Here is a 25757-nt window from a genome sequence, read left to right as displayed (position 1 = left end):
TTTTTCCTCTCTGCCGTAGAGAACCGTCTCATCTTGGACGCCTTTGCCCAGCAGTGCAGCCGAGTCCTCAGCCTCCTCAACAACGGCCGGCTTCTGGAGCCCTCCTCCACCCTTACCTCAAACATCAAGCTGGAAGGTGAAATTCAGGGGCTTCACTGCTCCTCGTTGGGGAAGTCTAAACCTGAAGAGAGTTCTTCCACCACAGACCCAGAAGAGGAGGCCCAACAAAGCCATTTGAACCAACAACAGACCTCTGCCGTTCTCCGCATCTTTACAGACTCTCTCCAGAGCTATCTCCTCTCAGGGCCTCAGCAGCAGCAGCAGCAGCAGCAGCAGCAGCAACATCTGGCTCTGGGCCTGGAGGATGAGCAGTGTCTGTCCGCGGAGCCCGGTTCAGGGATGTCTCCTCCGAGACCCAACCTGGGAGGCTGGGGCTCTCCGACTCCGTCAGAGTCGTACGGCCACCCGTCGTCCACGCTGCCTGAGGAGGAAGAGGAGGAGGAAAGCTGCTGTCCACGCTGCCTGGAGCTGGAGCAGGAGGTGCTATCTCTGCAGCAAGAGAACGAGGAGCTCCGCAACAAACTGGAGAATAACCCAGGTGCATTTATGAAAGCCAGGATCTCCCAGGCGTTTGGCAGTTTATACTAAGTGTTGATACAGATGGGTAACAAATTAAAGGAAAAAAACAACATAAAATGTCTCAGTAAGGTGTTGGGCAAGTCTCTGATTCCATTCCTCCACAAGCAACAAGTCCTCCAAATTAAAACACCACATAGGTCATTTGTACCTGCACTCCAGAGTGTCTGAAAACATAGGACTGTTTTCGGAATGACCGATAGGAGCGTAATATGCTGCTTTTCAAAACTGTTACAAATTGCTGTTAAAAAATAATGATGTTTTCTGGTGTGACAACGCTGTGGTTAACGTCTAGTTAGTTTTAGGCACAAAAACCACTTGGTTAGGGGTTAAGGAAAGATCATGGTTTGGGTGAAAATGATCACTTGAAACGTGGTTAGTACTTCCTGAAAGTAAACACCACGTTACAGCTAAAAAAAATGTCCTGACTTGCGGTTGAAAGCAAACAAAGGTTGACAGGGGTTCCTGCAGCTAAGTCCACTTTTTGCCGTCATCTGAGCTGTGTCATAATTATTATGGCTGCTTGATGGCATCTGTCACTCACACATAACTATTTGTCGTTACTGAATTTACGACTTTACGTCTATAATGTCGTTTTTTCTTTGGAGGAGAGGCTCTCCGAAAGATATTCCCTCATTTGGTGTTTTGATGATTTTGGTGGAGAGCACTGTCTCACATGTCATTCAAATATGATTCACATCATTCTCATTAAACCATTCGTTGACCTCTCGTGCCCTGTATTCACCGCTCATTATGCTTCTCTGCTCATTTATTCAGGTTCTTCCTTTCATTTGTCGCCTGTCTGTATGTCTGAGGAAAAAAAACTAATTGAGCTGAAAAGTGTCACAGTTTCAAACAGGTTGATGATTAAATATGTACACCGGTGTTTATGCTCATCAGCCCATTTAAATCTGGTTATATGCAAATATGATGACAGTAAACATCTCTTATCTTATCTGGGTTATGAGTTTTCCTAAAATGTTCACATGATTTCTTGAAAAAGAACTGCAACACATCTCAATACTAAACCTACACAAAAACACACACTGAGCTTACACACCAGCATTATGCATTTATGTAGCTTGTCATCATAACCATCATTAGACCAGGATAACTTATGTTAAAGGCTGACGATATTCTATATTTTTATTATTGTCAGAAGTTCCTTGTGATCTCACTATCCTGTCTGTTGTGCTCAGCGTATTTATAAATCTTTAGAAACTGGACACAAATATATAGTTTCATATTTTTAAAAAAGGCACAGAAATTTCATAAAGAAGAAGAAGAAGAGGAATGTAGTTTTTATTTTAGCAAACGTTACTCAAACAGGAGTAAAAGGTTTTAGTTGGGGACGATTTACAGTCGCAGATTTGGTGATCTTGTGAGTATTTTCGGCAGCAGGAGAGTTCATGTGGGATTAAATCAACATAAACTACAGAGCCCATGTTCATCATAATTAAAAAAAAACATGTCACCCACTGCGACTGTGTAGCTCATTGATGTGTTTTTAATAGTTTTTGGGGGCAGGAATACACTATATCAGACTTTGGCTACACAGGGAATTGTGTTTTCATGGGGATTTTTTTGACAATAAGAAAATTATAGAACACCACTAGCCTCATTCTTCAAGGTTTTTGTGTGTCATCGTTTTCTATCTAAATCCATCACAGAGTTTGGGGAAACATTCTTAATAGCATCTATTTTTGTTAACCTTTCTGTTTTCCCCAAAGCATTCAGAGCTCCCCAGTGTCACCTTAACCTAATTTGCATGTTAAATATACAGTGAAGCATCTCAGCTCGGTCTCAAAATTTACAAGACATTAAGATCAAAGTTGTGTTTTAAGGAGGGAAGGAGGAAGTTACTGTTTAATTACAAACTAGATAGGTCGTCTCTTTGCTCGAAGGGAAATTGTGATGTGATGTGTTTGTGTTACTGGTCACTTTAGCCTGTGTTTCTGTACAGTTCCCTGTCAAAATGTTCTGGACTACTTCAAGACTGTTCTTGAGTTTCACAACCAGCTGGTCCAGCCGATGCCAGAGGAGCAGCTCACAGAGGTGCGGAGACAGTTCATTACATAACACTTGCAGGCTCCTTTATATTATCCATAGTTATTTTAAGCATGTGTTTTAAGTAGCATATGTTGAGGTGCGATGCCACGAAATCCGATCCATCCTGCATTAGATACTTGTTCATTGTGTTAAATCTACAAGTAGTGTGAAAGTAGTGTGAAAATGTGAAAAGTTAAAGAAATCTCTTTCTTTACAGGAAGAAGAACAGCAAACAGTCTTTGAGGTTGGTGTTTTTAAAGCATAATAAAGCATTTTAGGGCATATATACATAATTTCTGCCTGTGACACAAACAGGAAGTGGTGGCACATTAGCTAAATTTGCTTTAGATGATGTGCATCCTGAAACAACAGTCATGCATTGCACTTTGTTAGAATATGCTACATCTAAAAGATTAAATGCCCGAATTTAAAGCTGAAGAAACTTAATATAATGCAGTAAAACCTGGAAAAAACAAGCAGTTGAACCATGTTTATGTCTTTGGACAATTTGAACTCCCACCGAGCGTTACTTACGATGTTTTCCTCATCCTCGCAGGGTAGTAAGCAGCTCCTGGAGAACTATCCTCTCTTCATCACTAATAAGCAGTGGGATGAGGCTGTCAACTCCTCTAAGAAAGATGGCAGGCGGCTGCTACGGTACCTGATTCGCTATGTCTTCGCCACAGATGAGCTTAAGTTCTCCTGTGGTTTGGGCAAAAGGAAGCGTTCAGTCCACTCAGGAGACCCGGGCCTGGAGAGACGACCGCTCAACCCCGTCAAAGTCAGCTGCCTCAGAGGTACGACTGTGAGAAAGTCTGTTGATTAAGAGAATGTCTCACTGCTTCAAAATACCACCTCAGTCCTTGATTCAGCTGGTGGTGAAGTGCAGGTGTATTACATAATCTATTACCTGTATTGACTGTTGAATAATGTCTTCTGTGGCTCTGGAGGAGCTTTGACAAGTCTGAAAAAATAATCAGGATGATCCCATCAGGGTTTGTGTAGTTTGGGCTTTTACCAGGACTGACAAAACAGAAACTGAGTTGCAGTTGAAGTGTAGGAATCAGCATTTAAAGAGCTGATATCTCGGCTTTTGATGCTTCAATTATGGCCGTTTTTTAAAGTCTGTATCTCGCAAGTCCCCAGATTTTATGTAAGTGCGAAACTAAATCCCTGTAGTGCCTCGTTAAGGTTCAGTGTGCTACGAGTACAGAGCCAAAACAACAAAAATTGATATCCCAGTACATTCTCACTGCACTGTCTTATTATTTTGAACCCAATCTAGTCTGTGGATATCGGTGTTTGTCAGTCCTGTTCTCAACCGTCCTAAAGTTTTCGCTGTAGCTTTCTTATTCAGTTCAAGTCTAGTTCAGTTTTTCATGACACCTCAGTTGGATCACATGTGCAAAAACAGGCTGAAGGGAAAACTTCATGATAGGGCTTAAAGGATAGGTAAGCAATTTTTTATATTCTGTCTTAAAGCAATAGTCAGGTGCCCATATTAACACTGAAACAAGTTTTGCTTGCTGCAATCAAGATCCCTTCACAATGCACTTACAATGTAACTGATGGGGGACAAGACCCACAACTCTTCTTCTGTGCAGAAAAACGTATTGCAGGAATTATTCCAGCAAGCAAAACCTGTTTCAATGTTCATTTGGGCGTCTGACTATTGTTTTAAGACAGACATGAAAGATTGTGAACCCTTCCTATCCTTTAAGGCCTTGAGAACAGCATTATGAAACACTGTGAAATATGATCTAATTACATATTCAGCGTCTCGCTGTGTATGGTAATTTTACATAATAATGAAGATTTTCTAGACGTTATTGTGTCTCACCACTTATACACACATATGACCTGCATTCTCACCAGCCAATTCTAGATATTAAGGTTGGAACCACTGCTTCGTGATATGTACAACTATATGAGTTTCATCCATATTTATTCTAAAAAGAAAATATGGTAATATAGAAAAATAATGCGGATTAATGTCAGTATTTTGTATTTGAATACATGTCGTAGTGAGTGTAACAGGACATAAGGCAGCTCACATGCCTTTTGTTTAGCAGCACCCCCATAATTTCACCCATTTTATTTCAATCTCTGCAGCAATTAATTGCGCTTTGTAGTTCTTGTATGTTTTTAATTACTCCAGCTCTGCAGATAAATTTTAGATGTATCATTTGATCTTTTTTTTTTCTAAGATAAACTTCTGCTACTCCAGATATCATTCAGCTGGTTACCAAGTCGAGGCGGTTTTATTGCACCAGTCATAATAAAAGGAAATCTATGCAGGATTTTAGTTTTAGAGTTTATAATTTGATTGTTTTTCAGTCATTACATGGTTGATTACAAAGTTGCAACCAGAATTTTGAATTTCAGCATAACATGAGGATTTTAAAATGCTGTTTTATTCTTGACAAGATAGAAAAAAAAAATCAAATTCCAGCAGAAATGTGTTTGTAATTTTTGTCTCTGATATCCTCAAGTTTAAAGATATTAAATATTAACACAGAATATCATCTATCAGTGTATTCACTTTGAAAAAATAGCTGTTATCAACCTCAGAACTAATTCTGGTGGAAACCTGATACTAATCAAGGTTTGCTTTTGTTTCCAATAATAACAATATTATATTCTTAATGTTTTTTTTAAAATTACAATCTTTTGGTCAGAGTTCATCCGGATGCACTGTGCCTCAAACCCAGACTGGTGGATGCCCTCAGAGGAGCAGATCAACAAAGTTTTCAGCGACGCCGTCGGTCACGCTCGCCAGGGCCGAGCGGTCGGTACTTTCCTGGGCAGCAGCGGCAGCGGCAGCAGCACCAGCAGCCTCTATATGGACGGATTTGATGGACACCTGTCACAGGACGAACTGTATTTAAAAGGCTGTCAGAACGGCCAATCGGATTGAAGTTAAAGCAGAAGCTGGAGTCAAATGCCTGAAATGTAGCTGTACAACAACATATCCCAAAACACTGACCTTATCCTGTCACTTTACACAGTGAAGAAAAACATTCCAGAAGAGGTTTATCACAGATTATAAATACAGTCCTCTTTTCCAATAGTTTTTTAGCCTTTTTGCCATTTTTATATACCTACAATTTTATTTAGTCAAAATTTGACTCTTAAAGGGTGTTTTCAATTTTACACAAAATTTGAGTCTTCCATTTGCTACTTTTTCTATAGTTTAATGTTTTTTGTTTGTTTTGTTTTGGGTTTTTTTAGAATCGAGTCATTATAGAGAAGTTATGTGTCATCAGGAAGCTCTTTGTGTTAATGTAGCCCAGGTTAAAACAACATTTCCGTAGCAGAGACTTACTGTATATCCATCGTTGACGTTACACCCACCATCACCTCCATCATAGAAAGTGGCATTTATATTTTTGCATCACTGGCGATTATGACGAAGCACCTTTAATTGTCGCCCTCTACAGGAGTGCCTCTGAGAAAGGTTTGTAGAGCAAACGAGTCATGTTTTGTTATCTGTAGTCTTGCACTTTTGCATCCCTGTTTTTACTTCATTTGAACCAATTTTGATGAGTTTCATCTCTCAGAAAGATAAGTGCATTTTAAAAACAAGTCTTTCCAGCGTGTAGCAACTGCGCTTCCCTGTAAAACTCATCAGGTTGAACGTTTTGGTCAATGCTGATCCGTCCATCTTGTTTTGAACCTCTTACAGCACAAAAACTGTGTGTCATATTGCAGAATATGCGTAAAATATGGCACACTGACATCCTTAATGTTATATTAACAACATCTTAAAATTACTTATTTGCTTTCTGGTGCAATTTCAACCAAAGGTTTTTTTTTTCTCTCTGATACTTCTATTTTAGATTTTCACAGTTTGATAATTAACCTTCAAAAAAAATCTTCAAATCTGCAAACGTTACATGAGGTCTCCTAAATTTGATTTAAATATGAATGTGATTTGTTCCATATAATGAAGGTTCTATATTCTCATAGTAGAACACAGATTTGGAGAAAAAACAGGAACACTAACAAACAAATAGACTGTTTTATCTTAATGTCTGCCTTTTCTTTTATAAAATCAGCTTTTTGCCTTGTCATAGATTTCATTCATCCTAAGCAAAAAGTCTTGTTGGAATAAAACTGCAATCTCTGTCTATCTAGCTGAATTTACTGTATTTTACAAACTCAGTGGGGCTATCGTTGCAGGACTCTGAGAAGACTTTTTGACTCGGGATGGATGGACATTTAAGGCAGCTGCCATATAATAATGCCTTAAATTTGACTGAAGACCTCCACAGTGTAAAGTGTTAGAAGTGTTGTGTGTTAGAAGTCATGTTACCACAATGCGGGTTGTTTTTTGTCTCAACCTCAAGTTACAAAGCTGAAGTTTTTTTCCCCATATTTACAGAAAACATCCACTTCTAGAAAATAAGTACCAACTGGAAGAACTTCTTTCTTTCTTACGTGCACTTTTAAATGTCTCATTGTGGACGAAGCAGTCCTTCAGTGAGAACATCATTCATCCATTTTTATTTGATGACTTTGTATTTATTTCACTTGGCACTTAAAAAAAACCACTTCATGACACTGTTTTCTACGTTTGAATGTACCAGATTTTTTAGGTCAGTTGCCACGTCAACAGTGCTGTGTAAATGTGTAATATAAAGTACAGTATTGTGTGAGGTGTTCTTGAAATACCGCGTCTCTCTTAAGAAGCCAAGTAGAAAAGTGCCACAGAAACCTTAAGCAGTCGGATTCTGTCGTTGTGTACTGTTATGAGTGTGAGCGTTTATTTGTATTTACTCCTTTACCCTCAAAATGGCTGTTATCAACACTGTGAAACATCAGTCGGATTTTTACAAATCTAATAGTTTCTGTTGTTTTTTTAATTTATAATAAAGTAAAGCACTGAAGCTGAATCTGAATCTATCTATTCTAAATATGTGTTCTCACATGACATTATTTCATTGTTTTAGCTGTTTTAAAGAGGTAAGAATCAGCAGAATAAAGGGAGGTGAAGTTTGCATTTTCTTTTTGTCATATAAAAATAGTCTCCACATAATGATGCCTTTACTTACACTGCTCTGACTAGATCTATAACTAATTTAAATAGCAACCCATTTTAAATCTGTCTTAATTATTAATTGACATTACATAAATTAGTCATGATTTTCCTGTTCATCTGCAAAGTATTAAGAAGATAAGTGTAGTAATGTAGAAAGATACAATAATTCCTACTTAAGAGGGGTGAAGTAGAAGTATAACGTTGCACAAAAGGGAAGCACTCAAGTAAAGTACCTTAAAACTTCCACCGCTGGATCTGATCCATAGTTATTCTAAATATGCATAGCATCTCACAAACTCCGGTGATGCTGCATAAAAACTAAATTTCTGTCCTAAAGACCATGAGGAAGGTCTTTATCAGACAGAGAGTGACCCCTCCCTTCAACAAATACCTATTACAGTAAGATTATCATAAATCAAATTGTTTTATTTCTTCCTGCATTAATAACATTATAATTTATTGTGTAAATTGCTGTGTAAGCTGTAGCGATGGTAGATTGACAGAAAATGAGTCAGCAACTAATTTGATAATAGAATAAGCATTTTTGATCATTTTCTAAGGTAACATTTGCTGGTTGCAGCTTCACAAATGTGAGATTTTAAGCTTTTTTGTCATACATGATAGTTTACTGAATATCTTTGGATTTTGGACAAAACATGACATTTGAAGACATCACCTGACAGGCATTGTCACTATTTTCAGACTTTTTACGGATAAAATGATTAATCGAGAAAATAATTGTCAGATCAATCAATAATGAAAATAATCATTAGTTGCAGCTTTAGTGTAAACTAAAGACTAGGTCATAATTAAAAGGTTACTCTGATCACATAGTATTGCACATACAGTTGGGGGACTCAAGTAGCTACCGATATATTCTGACTCTCAGTCCCAAATATGTGTTGAAATCTCTTAATGTTGGATCCTACACTTCCCATAATGCAACTTGACAGACTCTGCTAAATATCCATGGCTTTCAAACTCCTTTGTAATGCAGGCTTTCTGTTAGAAATTGGTGGTTTCCAACCTAAGATTATGCAAGTGACGGCGCTTGAGTAATTTTCTCAGACCTGACAGGACTCCACAGAGACACAAAAGACATTATATGACTAGTAGCTTGACTGTGACATGTACAATTGTTGGAGTGCCCCTTTAAGACGTGAAACTACCAAAATTTTCACCACTTTCAAATTTCACCACTGTGGCTGCCTCCATGTTAAACCAAGACAGCAGACATGGGAATCAGCTGGTGGCTGATGGAATAACAGGATGGGTGTATCCCAGAAAGCAGGTTTAGTGAAAACTCTGAATCCTGAGATGAGAGAAACTCTAAGTTTTCAGTTTCAGAAATAGTTAACTTAAAGGTATACTATGCAGGATTTCCCTAAAAAAAATGTATAGACTCATACAAACATAATCCCACTCCCCATGACCCACTAGAAGTGTGTGGAGGTATTTGTATGTCTTCTGCCTTTACTTTCTTATTTTCTTTCTTTTGCTTCTGGGCGTCAGGCTTTGGACAGTGCCTGTGTAGCCTCCAGCCAATAACAGTGTGCAGGGTGTGAGGTCGGGACTCGTCGCTGTCTCCGTGTCTCTCCTCTGATCCTCTCTGCTCTGTCTCTGTGTCATGGATGTATAAAGAGCTGCAGGTCTGTGTGTCTGCTTGACTGAGGGCGGGGCTAAGCTACACACACACACACACACACACACACACACAGAGCAGAGAGGCCACGGTAGACAGGATGAAGCTCTGCATTCACACAACCCATGAATCCTGCATACTATACCTTTAGTCAGTCCAAATCAAAGCGCCTATCTTAGCGCATTCATTAACGGAGGTTAACTGTATGTCAGAATCAAAATCCTGGTTGGATATTAGTTTGTTACTCAGGACTTTCTAAAGTTACTGCTTTTATGCACATCAATCATTTCTTTGAACAGCGGGTTTTTGCTGCATTCAAATATTACATTAACAGCGTGAATTCACCCTCAGCTCAGAATAAAACCTTTGCATGTTCTTTTATAACACTGTGACTCTGTGCACACAAGACAGCTGTCAGTTTGTTAGAGCAGCTCCTGCACCGAAGCGTTTATTGCACATAATGTGTAATCTCAGTTTAAATTTAAAACACTGGTATGAAGCTTTAGACACGTAGGATCATTGAATAATTGTCTCGATCACTCATGATGGGATTGGTCGCACTGATGGAACATAATTCCTATAATGAGAAAAGAGATGACTGGTTGCTCTGTACAATCAAATGTAGATCAAAATGTGTCAGGTGGAAAAAAAACAGAGTGCTTCAATCAAGAAAGGCAATCCAGGTACTCCAAATATAGGAAAATGTAACAGCGAGGAAGGAAATACTAAAAAGCCTTTATTGTAGTGGTTAAATCATTAAAAAACCAACATGTTTCGACCACTGCAGGTCTTCATCAGGGCTTTAAAACAGACAATGCTGGTGTGGCATCACCTAGGCATATATAGTAGCAACAGCCAATGGGAAGCAATCACATGACCCAGAGAATAACATGACAAATTGAAAATAATGAAAAGATGAAAAAACACAAGATAAGATTACATAGAAATATATGGATGTACATCATAAATGGAAAGTGCCCATAAATGGGTTTATAGGTAATTTCTAAGTCAAATGTATGTTGTTTTAAATTTTGAGTGCCTGGATCACCTTTCTTGTTTGAATAATTCTTATAATATTGGAGATTATATGTTAATATATGTTAATATTTCTGACTGAGCAGGATCGTGATGCGGCTGCAGAATGTAGTTTGAAACTGAATTTTTAAAATAGGGTGCATAGTCTTAACAGGTTTTAACAGTGACAATGTTTAAATTTACTACATTTGTTGAAATAGCTGAAATAAAGTCACTGAATGCTGTACAAATACTTTAAAATCTACTGTATTTTACCCTTACAGACTGTGTCTCTCTGTCTTTGATCTATATACTTTTTAAATCTTCAACTATATTTTTCAACTTAACTGTGTTAACTTACACTTTTCTTTGCTCTGATAAAGATAAATGTGCACTGTTAACACACATGCATTAATATCTCTACGTCCACTGGATTCAAATGGAGGATCTGCCTTTTATTTACCTGTTGCCATGGTGACCCGTACTATCGGAGCTCCATTGACGATGGCTGTTCTCATTCACCACGTACAGTCAATGGCTTCACTCAGAGTGATCATACTCAGAGTTGATTGAACAAACTCTGATCAGCTTTTCTGAAACAGAAAACTCAGAGTTAAGAGTTTAGGCTCAGAGTCTGTGAAACCTGCTTTCTGAAATAAACATCTGGGAGTCTTCAATATTTGTTTGTCATACAGTTTGTTGTTTTGCTCTGTTTTGTGCAGATTTCCATCATACTGAATTTCTGCTGAATTCCACTAGATGGCGTCGCACTTGCAAGGATGACAGTAGTTTACTGTAGTCCATCCGTAGAAGCTCATTTCAAGACAATATCAATAAAAATAAACGACTGTACTGTAAATCTGAGCTGTTATGCACAAGCCTGCCCACAAAAAAGTGTAATACACTCATATGTTCATGAATAAAACTCTTGAGTGGTCATCCTTAAGAGCCAATTAACCATTCAAATTCAATTATCTTCTTGCATTTTTCATTTTTCAATTAACGTTAATATAGTTCAATTAATTTGCCTAATTTGTCCTTGCCATTATTTCAAATGGTTTCTTTACATTTTTTCTTTAACCATCACTGCACGTTGAAATGCTTTAAGAATTACAGATGGCTGAAAACACTGCAGTTAATTAAATCAAAGAATTTTAGGATGACTTGGTAAATATTTACTTTTCACGGAGGGTAACGCCCAGAAACTTCTCTAACCGCATCTTCCTCTGTTCAGACAAAGACGAGTTGTGCTTTTCTTCGTGTCTGTGTTCAGTTCAGCCTTTCAGCGGCGTGCGTGTCGGTAAAATAGACCGTCTGATCTGTTTGTTGGGTGTTTCTCTTTAATTCTGCGGCATCTCTCTCGCTGTATGCGGGCCTGGTGCTGTGGAGGAGGGCGGGCCGTGAGCACAATGAGCACATTTCGGACTGTAAACTACTGATGCGACGTATGCGCAGGATGGACTTGGGATGATTTCTGCACGCAGCTGGCCTAACTTGGTTTGCATTGATTGGATTTGGGAATGGCATGCAGAGCTTCAAGTTCAACATAGGCCCGGTGTGCTGCCTGGAAACTGACCTCGGGTAAACCCCTCAGAGGCTCGGCGGACTTTGGAGATATTCTGCAGAGGTATTTTTTTTTGCGCAGCGCGGGGAGTCTGGCGCAACGTGAAGGGGATGATCCCCCCCCCCTCTCCAATCAACTGATGAGACACGCGACTGAGTGAAGCCACGATTATTAAGGGACACACAGATAACTACTGCGCCCCCGTCTCGCGGTGCAAGATGATGTCACTGATAGATCTGGACGATGATCAGCGATGGGTGCCCACTCACGTCAATGTCACCGTCCTCCGCGCGAGAGGACTGCGAACCAAGGGCAAGCACGGCAGCCGCTACCTCTACACCATCATCCAGGTGGGGAAGGAGAAGTACACCACCGGGCTGGTGGAGAAGGCGGCGGTGCCGGAGTGGAACGAGGAGTGCTGCTTCGAGCTGCTCCCCGGCATCCTGGAGGACGGCGGCCGGAGCGCCCATCCCCCGGGGAGCGGAGATCTGGTCCTTACGGTTATGCACCGGGTGCTCATAGGACTTGACGTGTTTCTCGGTCAAACCATCATCCCTCTTGATAAGATATTTCATGACGGAATGTGTCCAAGAGACGAGTAGGTTGTGTTTGGAGTTTTTTTTTTTTTACGCAGCCTGCATGACACATGACAGTATATGAAGGGAAGTGATCACATATGAGAAGTAATGTGTCATCCTTTATGTCAGACTTTGGTTAAGTCATGAACAGTAGCCTACTGGAGAAGGGTAATTAACTTTTCCAGCAGTTGTTCTTAATCTAAATAATGTAAATTCATTGAATATTTTGGGGATAGTTTTCTCACCTTTTCTATCTCATGCACCTGGCTTTGTTTTGACACTTCCCCCTGACTCTCAACCATGTGCTGTAGCTATCTCCACTCCAAAACACCAACAGCTGATCTCACTGATCAGCAGATCAACCCCAACAAGAGGACGGACAGATCAGAGTTGATCAGTGACATCAGCTGTTGTTCTGTTTTGCAGGATGACACAGGGTTTATAAAACTGCCACTACTTGAACTCTAAATGCATATGGGGTCATAAAATTCTGGCCCTCTGAGTAGATATCCATTAGTAGGTTACTTCAGCAGCACATCCCACAATGCACTGCAGAGCAACAAGATGAGATGCAGTTTCAACTGTGGGACAAGTAGGCTAATGATTTTTAGCTAAAAAAAAACCTTAGTCCTTATGCACAATGCACATTCTCCTCAAATACTTTTTTATATTTTGAAATACTCACTATATAACACACTCTTGGCCTCTTAGCACTGACCTAATTGTGTGTTTATTTGATGTTTGCTTATAGAACATGGATGAAACAACAGGACATTGTGTCATTCTTTATCCATCTTGTGGTCAATCTAGTATCCAGTGGTGGCTTTTAGAAACGTGTATATCTGCCAAATTGAAATAGAAACCTCTACTTCCATGCTCAGATATAAATATTGCATTGGATGTGGTCCATTAACTCCACTTTTGAAAATTGCAGGGAGGTAAAAAAAATAACAAAATAAGTGTTGGTCACCCAAGGCCAGAATTTATCAAAATAAAAACACACATTTCTAGTAACTCATGCAATTATTGTAATGGATGGTGAGCCAGTGCACTATAGTGTGGTAGTTGCACCACTGATGAACCGTGACTGAAAATGTGTAGTTTAGTGTTTACTGTGTGGTTTAGGTTTGCCATAGTAAGTAAGAATGTGACTGCTACACACAAACACACATATACAAAGTGATTCAGAGGTAAAATTGACGCAATACAAAAAGTCTTCACCTCACACAGTCTAGTTAGCAGTGATATAAGACAAAGAGTTGGATTGTGGGAATTGAAGTCCTACATTGAGTTAGACACTGGACAGACAGAGTTCACCACCTTTCCTATACAGTACATTTGAGTTATGGTTTCTCTATAAAAGTTCCCCAACTTTACCCTGCTGGCACAGCTGAACATAAGTCACTAAAAATGAAAGAACCACAGTGGTTCTGGTAAAGGAATGATAAACTGAAGCCAAGTGAAAGAGGAAAGAGACAAGGTAGAAAGTGTCAATAGCTATTTTTGGACCTCTACACTATATAGTTGTTGATATATTTGGCCAAAGGTGCAACATTATTCAGTGAAACTGCTCACTTATTCGTGTTATTATCATTAACTCTGACTGACCCAGCTGTTATAAGTTGACAAGTTGTCATTTGTACAACAAACTAAAACACAAGCGTTCAGATTAGTCATTACATGTGTTTTATTTAGCAAACTGAATGGATGCAACTCATGAAACAGTCAAACTCAGGATCTCTAGTTGTGACTGAGCTACATACTATAAGAATAAGTTGGACAGGGCATCTTGAAAATCTGGCTTCGACTGTTATCTAATTTGCCTGATCATGAGACTTTGAAGCACTCAGTGACCGTATGCCACAGGTGATGTAACAGCTCACCAATAATATGCGAGACATTTCCACCATGAGCAGAATAGAGTAAAGCAATATGGCACATCTGGCTTTAATTGTGGCCTCTCCGCCCTCTCTCCTCTCTCTACGCTCAGTGAAACTCACACTGAATTCCTGCTGTTAGTTTTGGCTCAACAACATTTTCTCCAGTCGACTCCAAAGACTTAGGTGGCAGGAACAGACGGAGGATTTCATTGGTTGACTCCTCATATTGTCCATGTCCTACAAACGCCAGGTGTATGTGGGTGGACCTCCAGGAATTTGTGTTGTGATTTCCTGCTCTGGGACTTGTAAAACAGTTTGTTGTCAAAGACAGTGGTCCAATTTTGAACACAACCCCCCGAGCAGTAGTTCCAGATTATGTAATATGTGGAAAGCATTGCCAAAAGGAAATCAATGTTTTTTGTTGTTCATTTTGTCCCAGCGAATGGCCTGATAACACATGTAACTTTTGCTGTAAGCGTTAAACAGATAGCATTACACATAAGATATTCTGATAAAGTCATGTTTGTATGTTACTGTATTTATTTCAGGCTGTACTATAAGATTAATTGTCACCGTGTGGATGTTAACTGTCCCTTTTCTTTTATTGTTCTAGATGGTTCAAGCTAAACTCTAAAGCAGGAAGAAAGGAAAAGGAACGTGGTGAACTTCAGGTGACCGTCCAGTTCACACGCAACAACATGACAGCCAGTATGTTCGACCTCACCATGAAGGACAAACCACGCTCTGCTTTTGGCAAGCTCAAGGATCGTGTCACAGGGAGGAAGAGGGGGGATTTGGAGTCTTCCTCTGCCATTGTGCCCGGTCGCTATGCCGCCCTGTCGGGATCCCTCGGGCAGCCGTTTGGAGAGGAGAGCACAGGGGTGGTAGAGTCACGAGATGTGGAGATAGCAGAGGAGAAGAAGAGTAAGGTGAAAGATTTTTTCAAAGGAAGGCTACGCAAGTCGTCTGACACCAGGTCATGCTCATCGCTGGCTTCAGAGAGCAGTGTCTCCTCCATTGCCAGTGATAACCCCGGCCCTCCACCCAGTCTGCTATCAGATCCTCCTAGCTCCCCCATCTACACAAGCAAAGTGAGAGTGGACACCCACTATGGAGAGGCAGATTTGGCTAAAAAAGGTAGGCGTTGAAATCATTCAAGTGCATGAACATGGAAGCTGGTGACTGTTGATAAGTCAAGTTTTACCACAGTGTTCTACAGTGGAGATGGGTCTCCTCGCTGGAAATAAATCTCACCTCCTCCATAAAAATTAAAATTAGAATTAAAGAATTAACCTTTGGGGTACAGTATATAAGCAGAAGTACTTTTTCACACATCAAATTCCATATTTTTAATGAGTGTGGCTGCTCTTTACACTCTTATCTAGATCGAAATTGATCACGAGACGAGATTAGGAAACCCTGACGAAATGTTATCGTTCCCTCTGTAGTCAGCACAGATGAGAACCCAACCAAGACTATGGGGGTTGATATTAATATCAGTGTTTGAGTTATGCTAACAGTATATTAGTTGGCACATTTGCTTTTTAATGTAAACACATAAAAAACATTTTTGATAAGGATCCATTAAATTTCATAATTAAAGGCCTTGAAAAAATATTTACTCAATCAGCTTCTTACTGTGAGTGATGGGAATCTACATGAACACAAAAATGTGTCTACCGTGAACATATCTTTGGCATTTCTGTACTGCAATATGTTACTTATCTGTCAACATATATGGCAATACCAGTAAATGTGCAAGAAGCTAAAATTGGTTGATAATATAAGCCATGCATGTATCAGCAAGTTGGTGAACAAGATGTTTTAAGGCAGAAGTTTGAAAGAAAACTGCAAGGTATTGAGTGTCGTCCTCCTCAAACAGTGTATAGATTTAATACCTTTTCTCAGATTTACCTGTGTTCAGAATATAAACATGCAGTGTGTTATCTTGTTCTTCATAACCCATTTCTTCCCTCCAACAGTGCTCACCAGCCAGCACACCACAAAGGTTCTTACACACAAGCGAGCCTTCAGCGATGAAGCTAGCAAGATCACAACAGCCTTCCCTCGAGCAAATATTACAGTGGAGTCTCTTAAGGGTCAGACCATGACTCAGTCCAAGTCTTCCTTGTGTATAAATGGAAGTCACGTCTATGACTCCGAGCCATCAACTCCAAGGAGCTCAAGCACCCTCCCGTCCAAGCTGGTCCTGCTGGAGAAATGCTCCCCGCTCTCTCGTTCTCTGCAGAACCTCACCAAGCGAAGTGAAGAGAAAGCTTCCTTCGCAGAGGGTCGACGCTGGTCCTTTGACAAGATGAAGAAAGATGAAAAGGAGGAGGAAAAGGAAGCTCAGGTGTCATCTTCCCCAATTCAGGAAGGTCAGACAGGGGGTCACCCTGTGCAGGCAGCGATGCCGATCCTCTCCTCTGCTGCCGATTCATCTGACAAAGGGAGGAAGCTAAGAAAGACGTTATTCTCTGGAGGGAGGAGTGATTCTCTCCCGGCTAAGTCGGACCTCAACCAGGCTGGTACGACATCTGAAGGAAGGCTCAGAGGCTGGTTTGGCTCCGGTGACTCCCAGAACAAACCAAGGTGAGTCAGGATCATTTACAGGCTGGCCTCCGGGCTCCACAGTGTTTGATGAATGAACCTCCTATCCAGGCACAACAACAGGCACATGGGAGGCCTGTATTCAGTTGGGTGTCCTGAGTTCAGTGTTTGCTCTGCTCCCTGCTCATTTGAAAATGGAATTGATTTAACTCATACTTTTCTCCATTTTACAACCATGCCGTATCATCATCTCATACTATGTTTTCCTCAAATAGCACTTCCACATTCCAATTTTATTTTTCAGTGTGTCTGTTTTTCCTATTAAAGATGCAATGTCACTGTGGTGTAGAAAAAATGTTTTAAGTGCTAAAGGATGTGATGAGAATCATTCCATGTTGATATGAGCTCACCCAACAGAATAACTGCAGATGGTCTTGAATGGCTACAATGCATTATTTATTTTCTGCTTGATTATTTTGCAAATGTGCTTTGCTTTTTTGATTTAATTTGTGTTACTGTTTCCATAATTCTCTCATTTGGCCAATTTTATATCTACTGATGTTTAAAGACTGACGTTAGGCAAGCAGAAATGTCCCACTTTGTTGTGGAATATCAACTAATATTTTGGTTGTCTTTTCTGTTTGTGTAAGAAAGATGTTCCCCGTTTGGTAACCTGGCACGCCATTAACTAAGAGGACTATTGTGCCCTATTTTCCTCCACAGGCTGGAAGTTTCTCCTAAGGTAGAAAGCAGCTCAGATGTATCCCCTCCCCTCCCTCCTCGCTCCCCTGTACCCCCTCAGTGTTCCTCTCCTTCTGCCTCCACCGGTCATGTCTCACCCAATGACGGGAATCACACTAATCCCATCACGCCCTCTTCCTCTCCCTCCTCAACACCCATCTCCCCCTCCAACCCTTTCCTCCCACGTTTGCAGCGAAACCCCTTTTTTGAGGAGCTCATAGCTGAAGAGTCGCAGAGGTCGCCTCCTTTTGCGCCTTGCTCCTCTTCTGGCTCATCCCCGTTTCATTACACTACTCTGCCCTCGCAGCACTGCACTCCCAGCCCTGCTCACAATGTTAATGCTACGAATATGGCTTCCATAAAGCGGGAGCGCCCCAGGCCAGTAGCTAGGCAGATATCCCTCCCTGTGTTATTACCCAAAGAGGCACCACATAACTCCCCCAACCACTCTGCCCCTCCCTCCATGTCGGAGAGTGCAGGCGAATGGGAGGACTCCTTTGATGCTTTTGCCTCTAGCAGACTCAACTCACCTAAAGGAAGACTTTCTCAGAGGCAACAGAGAACCAGCCCAACGTCCCCCCATAGACACGGTTGTCTTCCAGTTAACAACAACACCAGTAATCACGCACAAGAGCTGCGAACATGTGAAGAGGAGCCTCCACCTTTGCCTCCAAGGAGACTTTTAAGGACTTCAGTGAATGAGATATACTCTGATGGTTGGCTGCATAGAGGTCAAGAGCTAGCTGTCCATAAAGAAGCCTGCCTCCTCTCACAGACCGGTGCGGCGTCATTACGTGGAAGAGAAGGAGAATGCAAAAGAAACACACCGAGTGTATCACCAGACCCTCACAATGGCAGCGAGACCTCTGATTCCCTCAGTGCTCAGTCTCAACCATACACAAACGTTACTTCACCGAGTTGTTTGTCCGAAGAAAAACTGAAAAAGTTCAAGTATGAACCTCTGGAAGATGAGACTGACTGCTGGGGAGGGATGCTGTTTGAACAAGACTTATATGGGCGTATATGCAGAGGAAACTATGGACAGCCCAAAGTAAACAATCATCATTTATCATTGAACGCTGAGGAGACTGCTGGGAATAAGACCGCATGTCAGAACTCAGTACCAAAAATGCTTCTTGATAGTGAGATGACTGTTGCTGACCTTTTGAAGATATCTGCTACTCCCGCTCAGTCAGGTATTACCTCCATTCCAGTAGAGGAGAAAGATTCCTCTACCATTAATCCAGCTGAAACCACATGCATAAACAATAACGTGTCTTTCTCACTGACCTTAGGAGATCTGAACATGAATGTGAATCATTCCGATTTTGGTTTCATTGATTCTGATGGATCCACTCCATCAGAGGTAACTGATACTCTCAAAGGCCTCAACAGCTTAGTGACACAAGATTCACAGATAGCCGTTTCCCACCAGGAGATGGTGACCTCACCCGAGGATATTTTCACTTTAAAGGACACCTACATACCAGAGATGAACTCTTCCTTTGAAATAACTGCATCGTCTAATAAACTGTGCAAAGTCTCTCCAGTTTGCCAAAACAATTGCCAGGATTGTCGATGTGAGCTGGCATCGAATGGTAACTCCAGGGTAAGCAGCAGCGAGATTGCTGCTTTGTCATCACAAAATCAAACATCTAATCCACCTGAAGATAAAACAAGAAATTTTGATGATTTTAAAAAGACAAAAAATGACTGCGATGATAACGGAAACCCACAAGCTAAGTTAGCCACACTTAACCAGGCAGAGTCATTTTCAGGGGTGGTTAGTGCACGTTTTAGACCAAAAGGAGTGTCCAGAGCAAACAGCAGCGGCAGTCTCACAAGCCAAAACAAAAGTGGAGACAGAGAGTTTGAACAGTTGTTGTCCCTTGTTCAAAATATTTCAGAAGCCAGTGAAGGACCATTGACTTATCAGCCCACTAAATCAGCTCTTTCTTCCTTACTGGCATTAGATAAACAGGCAGATTCTCTTGTAGACAGCACAGACAAAGATCAAAACTATCACAATGAGCTGAATACAATATCACAAATATGTTCAAAAGATGACACATCGTTACTTCTAGCGGAAGGAAAACCCTCTGCGATCAGTTTTGAAGACCTTCATGCAAAAGTAGCCCCGAACCTGAGAACCCCTTCAAAGTCAAAGATTGGGCAATCTTTGCAAGAGCCTGAACCCTCTTCTCCCATCCCCTCTGCACTGCCCCCGTCAGCTGATGCACAGGCTAAGCTCCACCCTACCCCTGTCTGTTGCCCCTCCATACATCCCTCAAGCATGGGGCCGCCCAGTGCTGGAGCCAGTACTTCTCTGGCCGTGGCCCCCTACACCTCCTCCTCTTCCTCCTACTCTACCACCTCCACCACTGACCAGCCCCTGGTCGATGCACGGCACTCACTTTTGCCTGAGGAGACACAGCCAGCTAGCAACCTGCCCCATCAGGAGAGCAGGTGAGAACCCTCGCACTAGGATACGCACTAAACTCCTCTTTAGACATATGTAGGTACTTACAATCTGTAAAAACAGATTTCTACATACACTGCAAAACATGCAAATGGTATTTTTTGTTGTTGTTTTGGTTGCTCTGATACCTTTTTTACTGTTGGCCTGGCTTGTTTTGTGCTGAATGCGTTCATGCCATCATAGGTTCTGTCTTTACATCCAAGGAAGTTGGATGATTCTTGCTGTGCACTGTTCTTGTCACATTTATGTTATTCATCTCATGTTTCAGTTCCTCGGTGGCTACTTTATTTTTCGTCCACTTCGTTCTGCCTCTTTCGCGGCTGCTTTGACCACCTGCTACATCATGTCCAGACAGTCTGATATCTAGAAATAATAAGTGAAAGCTAACAGCCATTTCTCCCATAGGGGTTTATTATACTACTAGAAAATGTGATTTTTTTTTTTTTTCAGATCATGAGACAGCAATCTTGGTCAGAGGTTACGTCTAAGTCACTGTAATTGTAATTTTACACTTATGGCTTCCCAAGAATCCCAAGAAACAAGGGCAATAAAGGTCGACACCCCTACATATGATATATACTTAGGAAAAAGTAGAGAACATGCCAGGAATTATAGATATTTATTGTGTCAGAGCTGTTCAGGAGACCTAAAATTTCTAGTGGTGCACCTAAGTTTCACACACTAAAAATGACTGGGTTAAAATTTTACCCAGTTTGGGTCAATATAGAACCAACACAATATCCTGAAAGCCACTCAAGACAAGTGGTTGTTTTTGGGTTATTTTTTATTTTTATTTTACTGTAAGGTTATTTACCCAAATAAAGCTTGTTATAATCTACTCTACTCTTTTTAAACTTACATATCACAGTTTGTTATTGATTGTTAATAACTTGTGTATCTTTTGAATGTCATATGCACATTGTTTTGTATGAGAAACAGTAAGTTTGTGACTGTTTTTAGCTAAATCTTGTTGTGTGTAACACTGGGTCAAAATAACAGATTTCTACTGGGTAAATGTTGTATTGGTGCTATAATGACCCAAACTGGGTAAATTTAACCCATTGATTTTTAGTGTGCATCACAGAAAGTAAATTATAAATGTATATGTTCAGGTATCCACCAACTATTTGTTACTATGATGTTTGTACATGTACAGGAGAGATGCAGGTTCATATTCAGAAACATGCTGTCAAACATTTGTTAGTTCAGAAACAAACAATCAAACAGACAGGAGGATCATAGAGTCACTGCTGCTCAGCCATTTAAATCTCCCATTTTTAGAACGTGCTAATAATAACATCTACAAGAAAACAATGCAAAGTGTTTTGTCAGGAACTCAGCTTGTCCTTCTGCTGTGATCACAGAGTAGCGTTAATTTGAATTCTGGTTTTTCTGTTTCTAAGCATTTCCCCCCTGTTGTTGTTGAGTATGTGTTCCCCCTCAACAGTATCACATCCCCCTGGAGCAAAGTGTCACTCAATTTGCATTTCCTATATGGCTTCAATTAACAGTAGATACTACTAGAGCTGCAACAATTAGTCAATGAATCGATTAGTCCATCGACAGAAAATCAAGGTGCAAATATTTTGATAAATGACACATAATTTTAGTCATTTTTCAAGCAAAAATTACAAAACTTATCTGGTTCCAGTTTCTCAAATGTGAAGATTTTCTGCTTTTCTTTGTCAAGTATGACAGTAAACTGAATATTTTTGTGTTTTGGACTGTTGGTTGGACAAAACAAGACATTTGACTACATCTCCTTGAGTTGTGGGAGATTATAACAGGCATTTTTCACTATTTTCTGACAATAGACTATATGATTGATTGATTAATCAAAAATAATCATTAGTTGCAGCCCTAATACAATTTAAATGACAAATTTTCTTCTCTCTTTCTTTATGGAGTGGCAGGTCAGATTTTTTTCATGCTTTGATATTCTGAGAGTTTTTTGGGAAGTATGTGTGGAGGTCATTAATATCTGCTGAATGAAGTGAAATACAGTAACCAGCTATCATTTCACCATCTAGGATGCAGTGTGTTTCAGTTGGTAGGCAACAGTTTTGCACTTACTGTATAGTAAACATAGAGTATATCCGTGTTGAAGTGCTAGTGCTGACCTCTTTACTTTGCAGACCCCATCCAGTGAAGCCATTAACCTCAAGCCAATCAGAAAAGAAGGAGGGTCGTTCAGTTCTGGAGAAACTCAAGTCTACCATCCACCCTGGACGCATCGCCCACCAGGCTGTAGCTGAACCTGAGAAAAGTCAGGTACTGTGCAACAAAAACAAAACTAATAGTCCTTTATGAAGCCTTTATAACCTTCCATACACAGTATAAATAACCTTTTTACTTCACTGGGACATGACAGTTTGTTTATTCATTACAGAACCTTCAGGAGCTAAAACTATGACATACAATAAAGTGATGTATTTTCATGTTTCTTCTGTTTAAGTTAAGTTGTCACAGTAATCATATCACCACCATGGGGAGAGAGTCCACCAGAAAAAACAGTGACAGTGTGCAGCTGCTACTGTACCTACCAGCTCTCTGTTAGACTGAGGTTACTTCCAACACTGACGAGAGAAATACTGATCCCATTACTCCTCTCAAGTGTGACATAATTCTTTGGCCTGAATAAGGGTTTCTAGGTTGCGCCATCGTCAGTCGAACCTGAAAATGAACAGACGTGAAGTGTTATTGCCTTTTTTGATACGTCTAACAATTATGTGGACTTTTTTTTCTATTACACATTTCTACAGTGGTTGTAAATGTGATGGGGAGGAAATACTTAGCAATCCAAGCATTTCTGGATTTTATGAATCAAGACAACATTTGCACCTGACAAAGATCCAGCGGGGAATCAAAATGTGTTTTTTTTTCATGCACATAAATATGTTCACATAAAAGAGTAATTAAACCTATTTTAGACAGACAAAAAGTAGATAAATAGATTAATAGATAGATGAAAGGAAGAAAATAGATATGATAATATTAAGAGAGCAAACTAAAACACTCAATCATTGCTAAAAAAAGGATGTAATAGGATGTCCTGAAATGTTGTGCTTTCATCAACAGATCATGAGCTTGCTTTTTCAAATAGTCTTTAAAAGGTTGCCAAATCAATTAAAACTTATTCATATTGCCAGTGAAAATTTGCTGCATCACATCCTTCAAAACTGGGCTAAATGGGTTTGTCTGTTTTCAGTTTAGTTGGATCAGTCTATGTGCTAACAATGTTGCAAAAGAGACTAAATGATATTGGTTGTTTTATAGCTCTGTGTTTGAAGTTTTAACACCAAAATCAGCCATGACTGAAAAATTGTCTCTTCATGGTTAAATAAAACTGGGGTAGATTAGAGTTGGTCTGCAGGCTACCATTAGTAAGTCACCTATCGGAAAACAGGATTGAAAAAATCACAATCAATCTCTATTACCACCATGTCATACTAAATCACAGAAAGCCATTAGGTCTGCAGACTATTTAATGCTTCCATGAGCATTTATTAACAGCAGCTGTGCACATGGTGTTACTGTAATAAATGCACTGCAGGAGCGTGAATGTTGTGATGACTTCATTGTTGCCTGTGACTCACTTTAATTTTACCACCTGCAACTGAAAATTGTTTTTTTTTCTTCAGGGTGTCATAGTAAGCCATTTAATATCCGAGTAAGCTCGACATTTTAATCATATTTAGGAAATTAGATTAGTTGGATGAGGAGATTTATACCACTATTTGTTTGTTTTTATTTTCCCATTAAATTAAATATGAAGTCACAGCCAGGTGAGGGATAGTTTAGCTTATTTATTCATAAGGACAATGCACATTAATTAACATTTCTCTACATGTGCCAGTGTTAGCCAGCTGGCCAATTTTCAACTGCAGTCCTTTGGTGAGATGTTTAATGAAGTGATGGTTAAAGCATCTAGCTAGCCTGACTAGCCTGATGTTATGTCTTGTTCAATCCGTACTAAATCCGCAGTGTATTTTTGGACAGAGCCAGGCTAGCTGTTTCTCCCTGCTTTTAGCCTTTATGCTAACTTAAAGTCTCAAAAATATGTTTATCTTCTTGTTTCTACAATTGGATGTTTGAGCTTCACTTTACAGAATGATGCATGTGCAGAGTTTGACACTAGAGGGCTTGTTTCATATTCATCTGCGGAAAGTGGGAAAGTTTCTTTGAGCTCATTGAAAATCTGATTTTAAGGTGCGGGAATCGTAGTCCAGTATTCAATTTACACAAGTGAGAGTTGGAAACATGAACCCTTCCGCGCACAAACACATAAAATGGACTTTACAGTGAAGTAGGAAACATCTTGTCTCCAGCAAGAAAACTTCTGAAATGAAATATATTAGCATATTCATAGCTTCTAGAATTTGTAATGAGAGGGAAGGAGTAGATGTCATTTTTTAAGTGTGTTAATGTGCTAATTATACTTTTTTGTGGAAAAACCATATCACACACATTATTGTTCCAAGCAGAGTATTTTTATACATGTCTGGAGGGGATCTTTAAGCTAACTAGCTGCCAGCTCCATATTGAGGGGACAAATATGAGAGCGGTGTCCACTGTAACTCTGCAAGAAAGTGAATAAGCGTAATTTAATTGTGACATTTACAGGCCAGTTTCACACACCTACATAGGGTTTCCTGCATATCGACACTGTTGCTATCCTCTCTGCTGCAGGAGGTGACAGTGGACCACTCTGCCCAGTACCAGCACCTGACCAACATGGAGCTGATCTCCCTGCTGCTGCAGCAGGAGATGGACATGCAGAAGCAGCAGGCGGCCTCCGAGCAGCAGGGGGCACAGCTGGGGAAATGTGAAGCCGAGCTGAAAAAGGTCAAGGCGCAAGTTCGAGACCTAGAGGACTACATTGATAATCTTTTGCTGCGGATCATGGAGCAGACACCCACGCTGCTTCAAGTGCGCTCTAGACATAAGTGACAACAGTACCAGGGTGTGTACGGCGTACTGCACATGATGTATGATCAGTGACCTCTAGTATAGTGTTTCCTCGATTAGTTGTAAATGTGAGCGTAGGTGATAAACAGGGTAATTATTTAAGATTGGGAATCACTCTAGAGGCAGGTGCAATAAAGTCAAACAAGTGCTCCACAAAACTGGATCTCACAACTATCCAGGTCTTCTCACTGCTAATACTGCCCTGTTGATGTATACACAAATTTACCCAACATGCATGCTGGTCCCAATTTGGCACGAATGAAAAACAACAAGAAGTACAAAGAGAGAAGCTTTCATCAAAGCAGATGCAAATGATTATTTTAGCTGTGCTTACTAGAATAATTTAAGATAGTCAGCTGCTGTCAATTTAAAATTTAAACTCATTGCTTTTTACATAAAATGCATAAAATAAAATAGAGGCTAGAGAAAACACTTTTTTGGGAAGAACAGAGGAAGATATAAGATCGAAATGAGAAATAAGATCTCAAGTAACCTTTAAAATGCAACATTGGAATTAGAGCTGTTGAAGTGTAACAAACCAACATTTTTTCACAATATTTTCAAACGGTTTATCTCAAACAGCTCCATGAAATGTCAAGTGCACAAAGGTTAACT

General features: G+C 40.2%; 2 protein-coding genes and 1 long non-coding RNA gene across 5 annotated transcripts in view; 2 read left to right on the top strand and 1 right to left on the bottom strand.

The window, feature by feature from the left end:
- Positions 1 to 7580, top strand: part of LOC122990359 (BEN domain-containing protein 4) — an 11994-nt gene extending 4414 nt beyond the window's left edge. The window contains exons 2-6 of the mRNA XM_044363694.1: positions 20 to 598; positions 2600 to 2691; positions 2903 to 2929; positions 3242 to 3482; positions 5364 to 7580. Coding sequence (XP_044219629.1) covers positions 20 to 598; positions 2600 to 2691; positions 2903 to 2929; positions 3242 to 3482; positions 5364 to 5602 — 1178 coding nt within the window. The 3' untranslated portion in view covers positions 5603 to 7580. The remainder of the gene's footprint in view (positions 1 to 19; positions 599 to 2599; positions 2692 to 2902; positions 2930 to 3241; positions 3483 to 5363) is intronic.
- LOC122990360 lies at positions 3423 to 11648 on the bottom strand. 3 transcript variants are annotated; one of them, XR_006405330.1, is made up of 3 exons: positions 11562 to 11648; positions 10846 to 10975; positions 3423 to 3500 (listed from the first exon to the last, which is right to left on the bottom strand). It is a non-coding gene; the product is annotated as an uncharacterized LOC122990360 (long non-coding RNA). The 3 variants fall into 3 exon arrangements; XR_006405331.1 differs by lacking the exon at positions 3423 to 3500 and adding an exon at positions 3524 to 3649; XR_006405332.1 differs by lacking the exon at positions 3423 to 3500 and adding an exon at positions 9844 to 9945.
- Positions 11581 to 25757, top strand: LOC122990358. The gene is made up of 6 exons (XM_044363693.1): positions 11581 to 12544; positions 15018 to 15541; positions 16387 to 16996; positions 17678 to 20161; positions 22310 to 22445; positions 24864 to 25757. The coding sequence occupies exons 1-6, from the start codon at positions 12165 to 12167 to the stop codon at positions 25122 to 25124; spliced, it is 4395 nt and encodes a 1464-aa protein (XP_044219628.1). The 5' UTR covers positions 11581 to 12164; the 3' UTR covers positions 25125 to 25757.

The sequence above is a fragment of the Thunnus albacares genome, chromosome 10, assembly GCF_914725855.1.
Source record: "Thunnus albacares chromosome 10, fThuAlb1.1, whole genome shotgun sequence".
In the NCBI taxonomy this organism is placed as follows: Eukaryota; Metazoa; Chordata; class Actinopteri; order Scombriformes; family Scombridae; genus Thunnus; species Thunnus albacares.
This window is presented reverse-complemented; position numbering and strand designations above follow the sequence as displayed.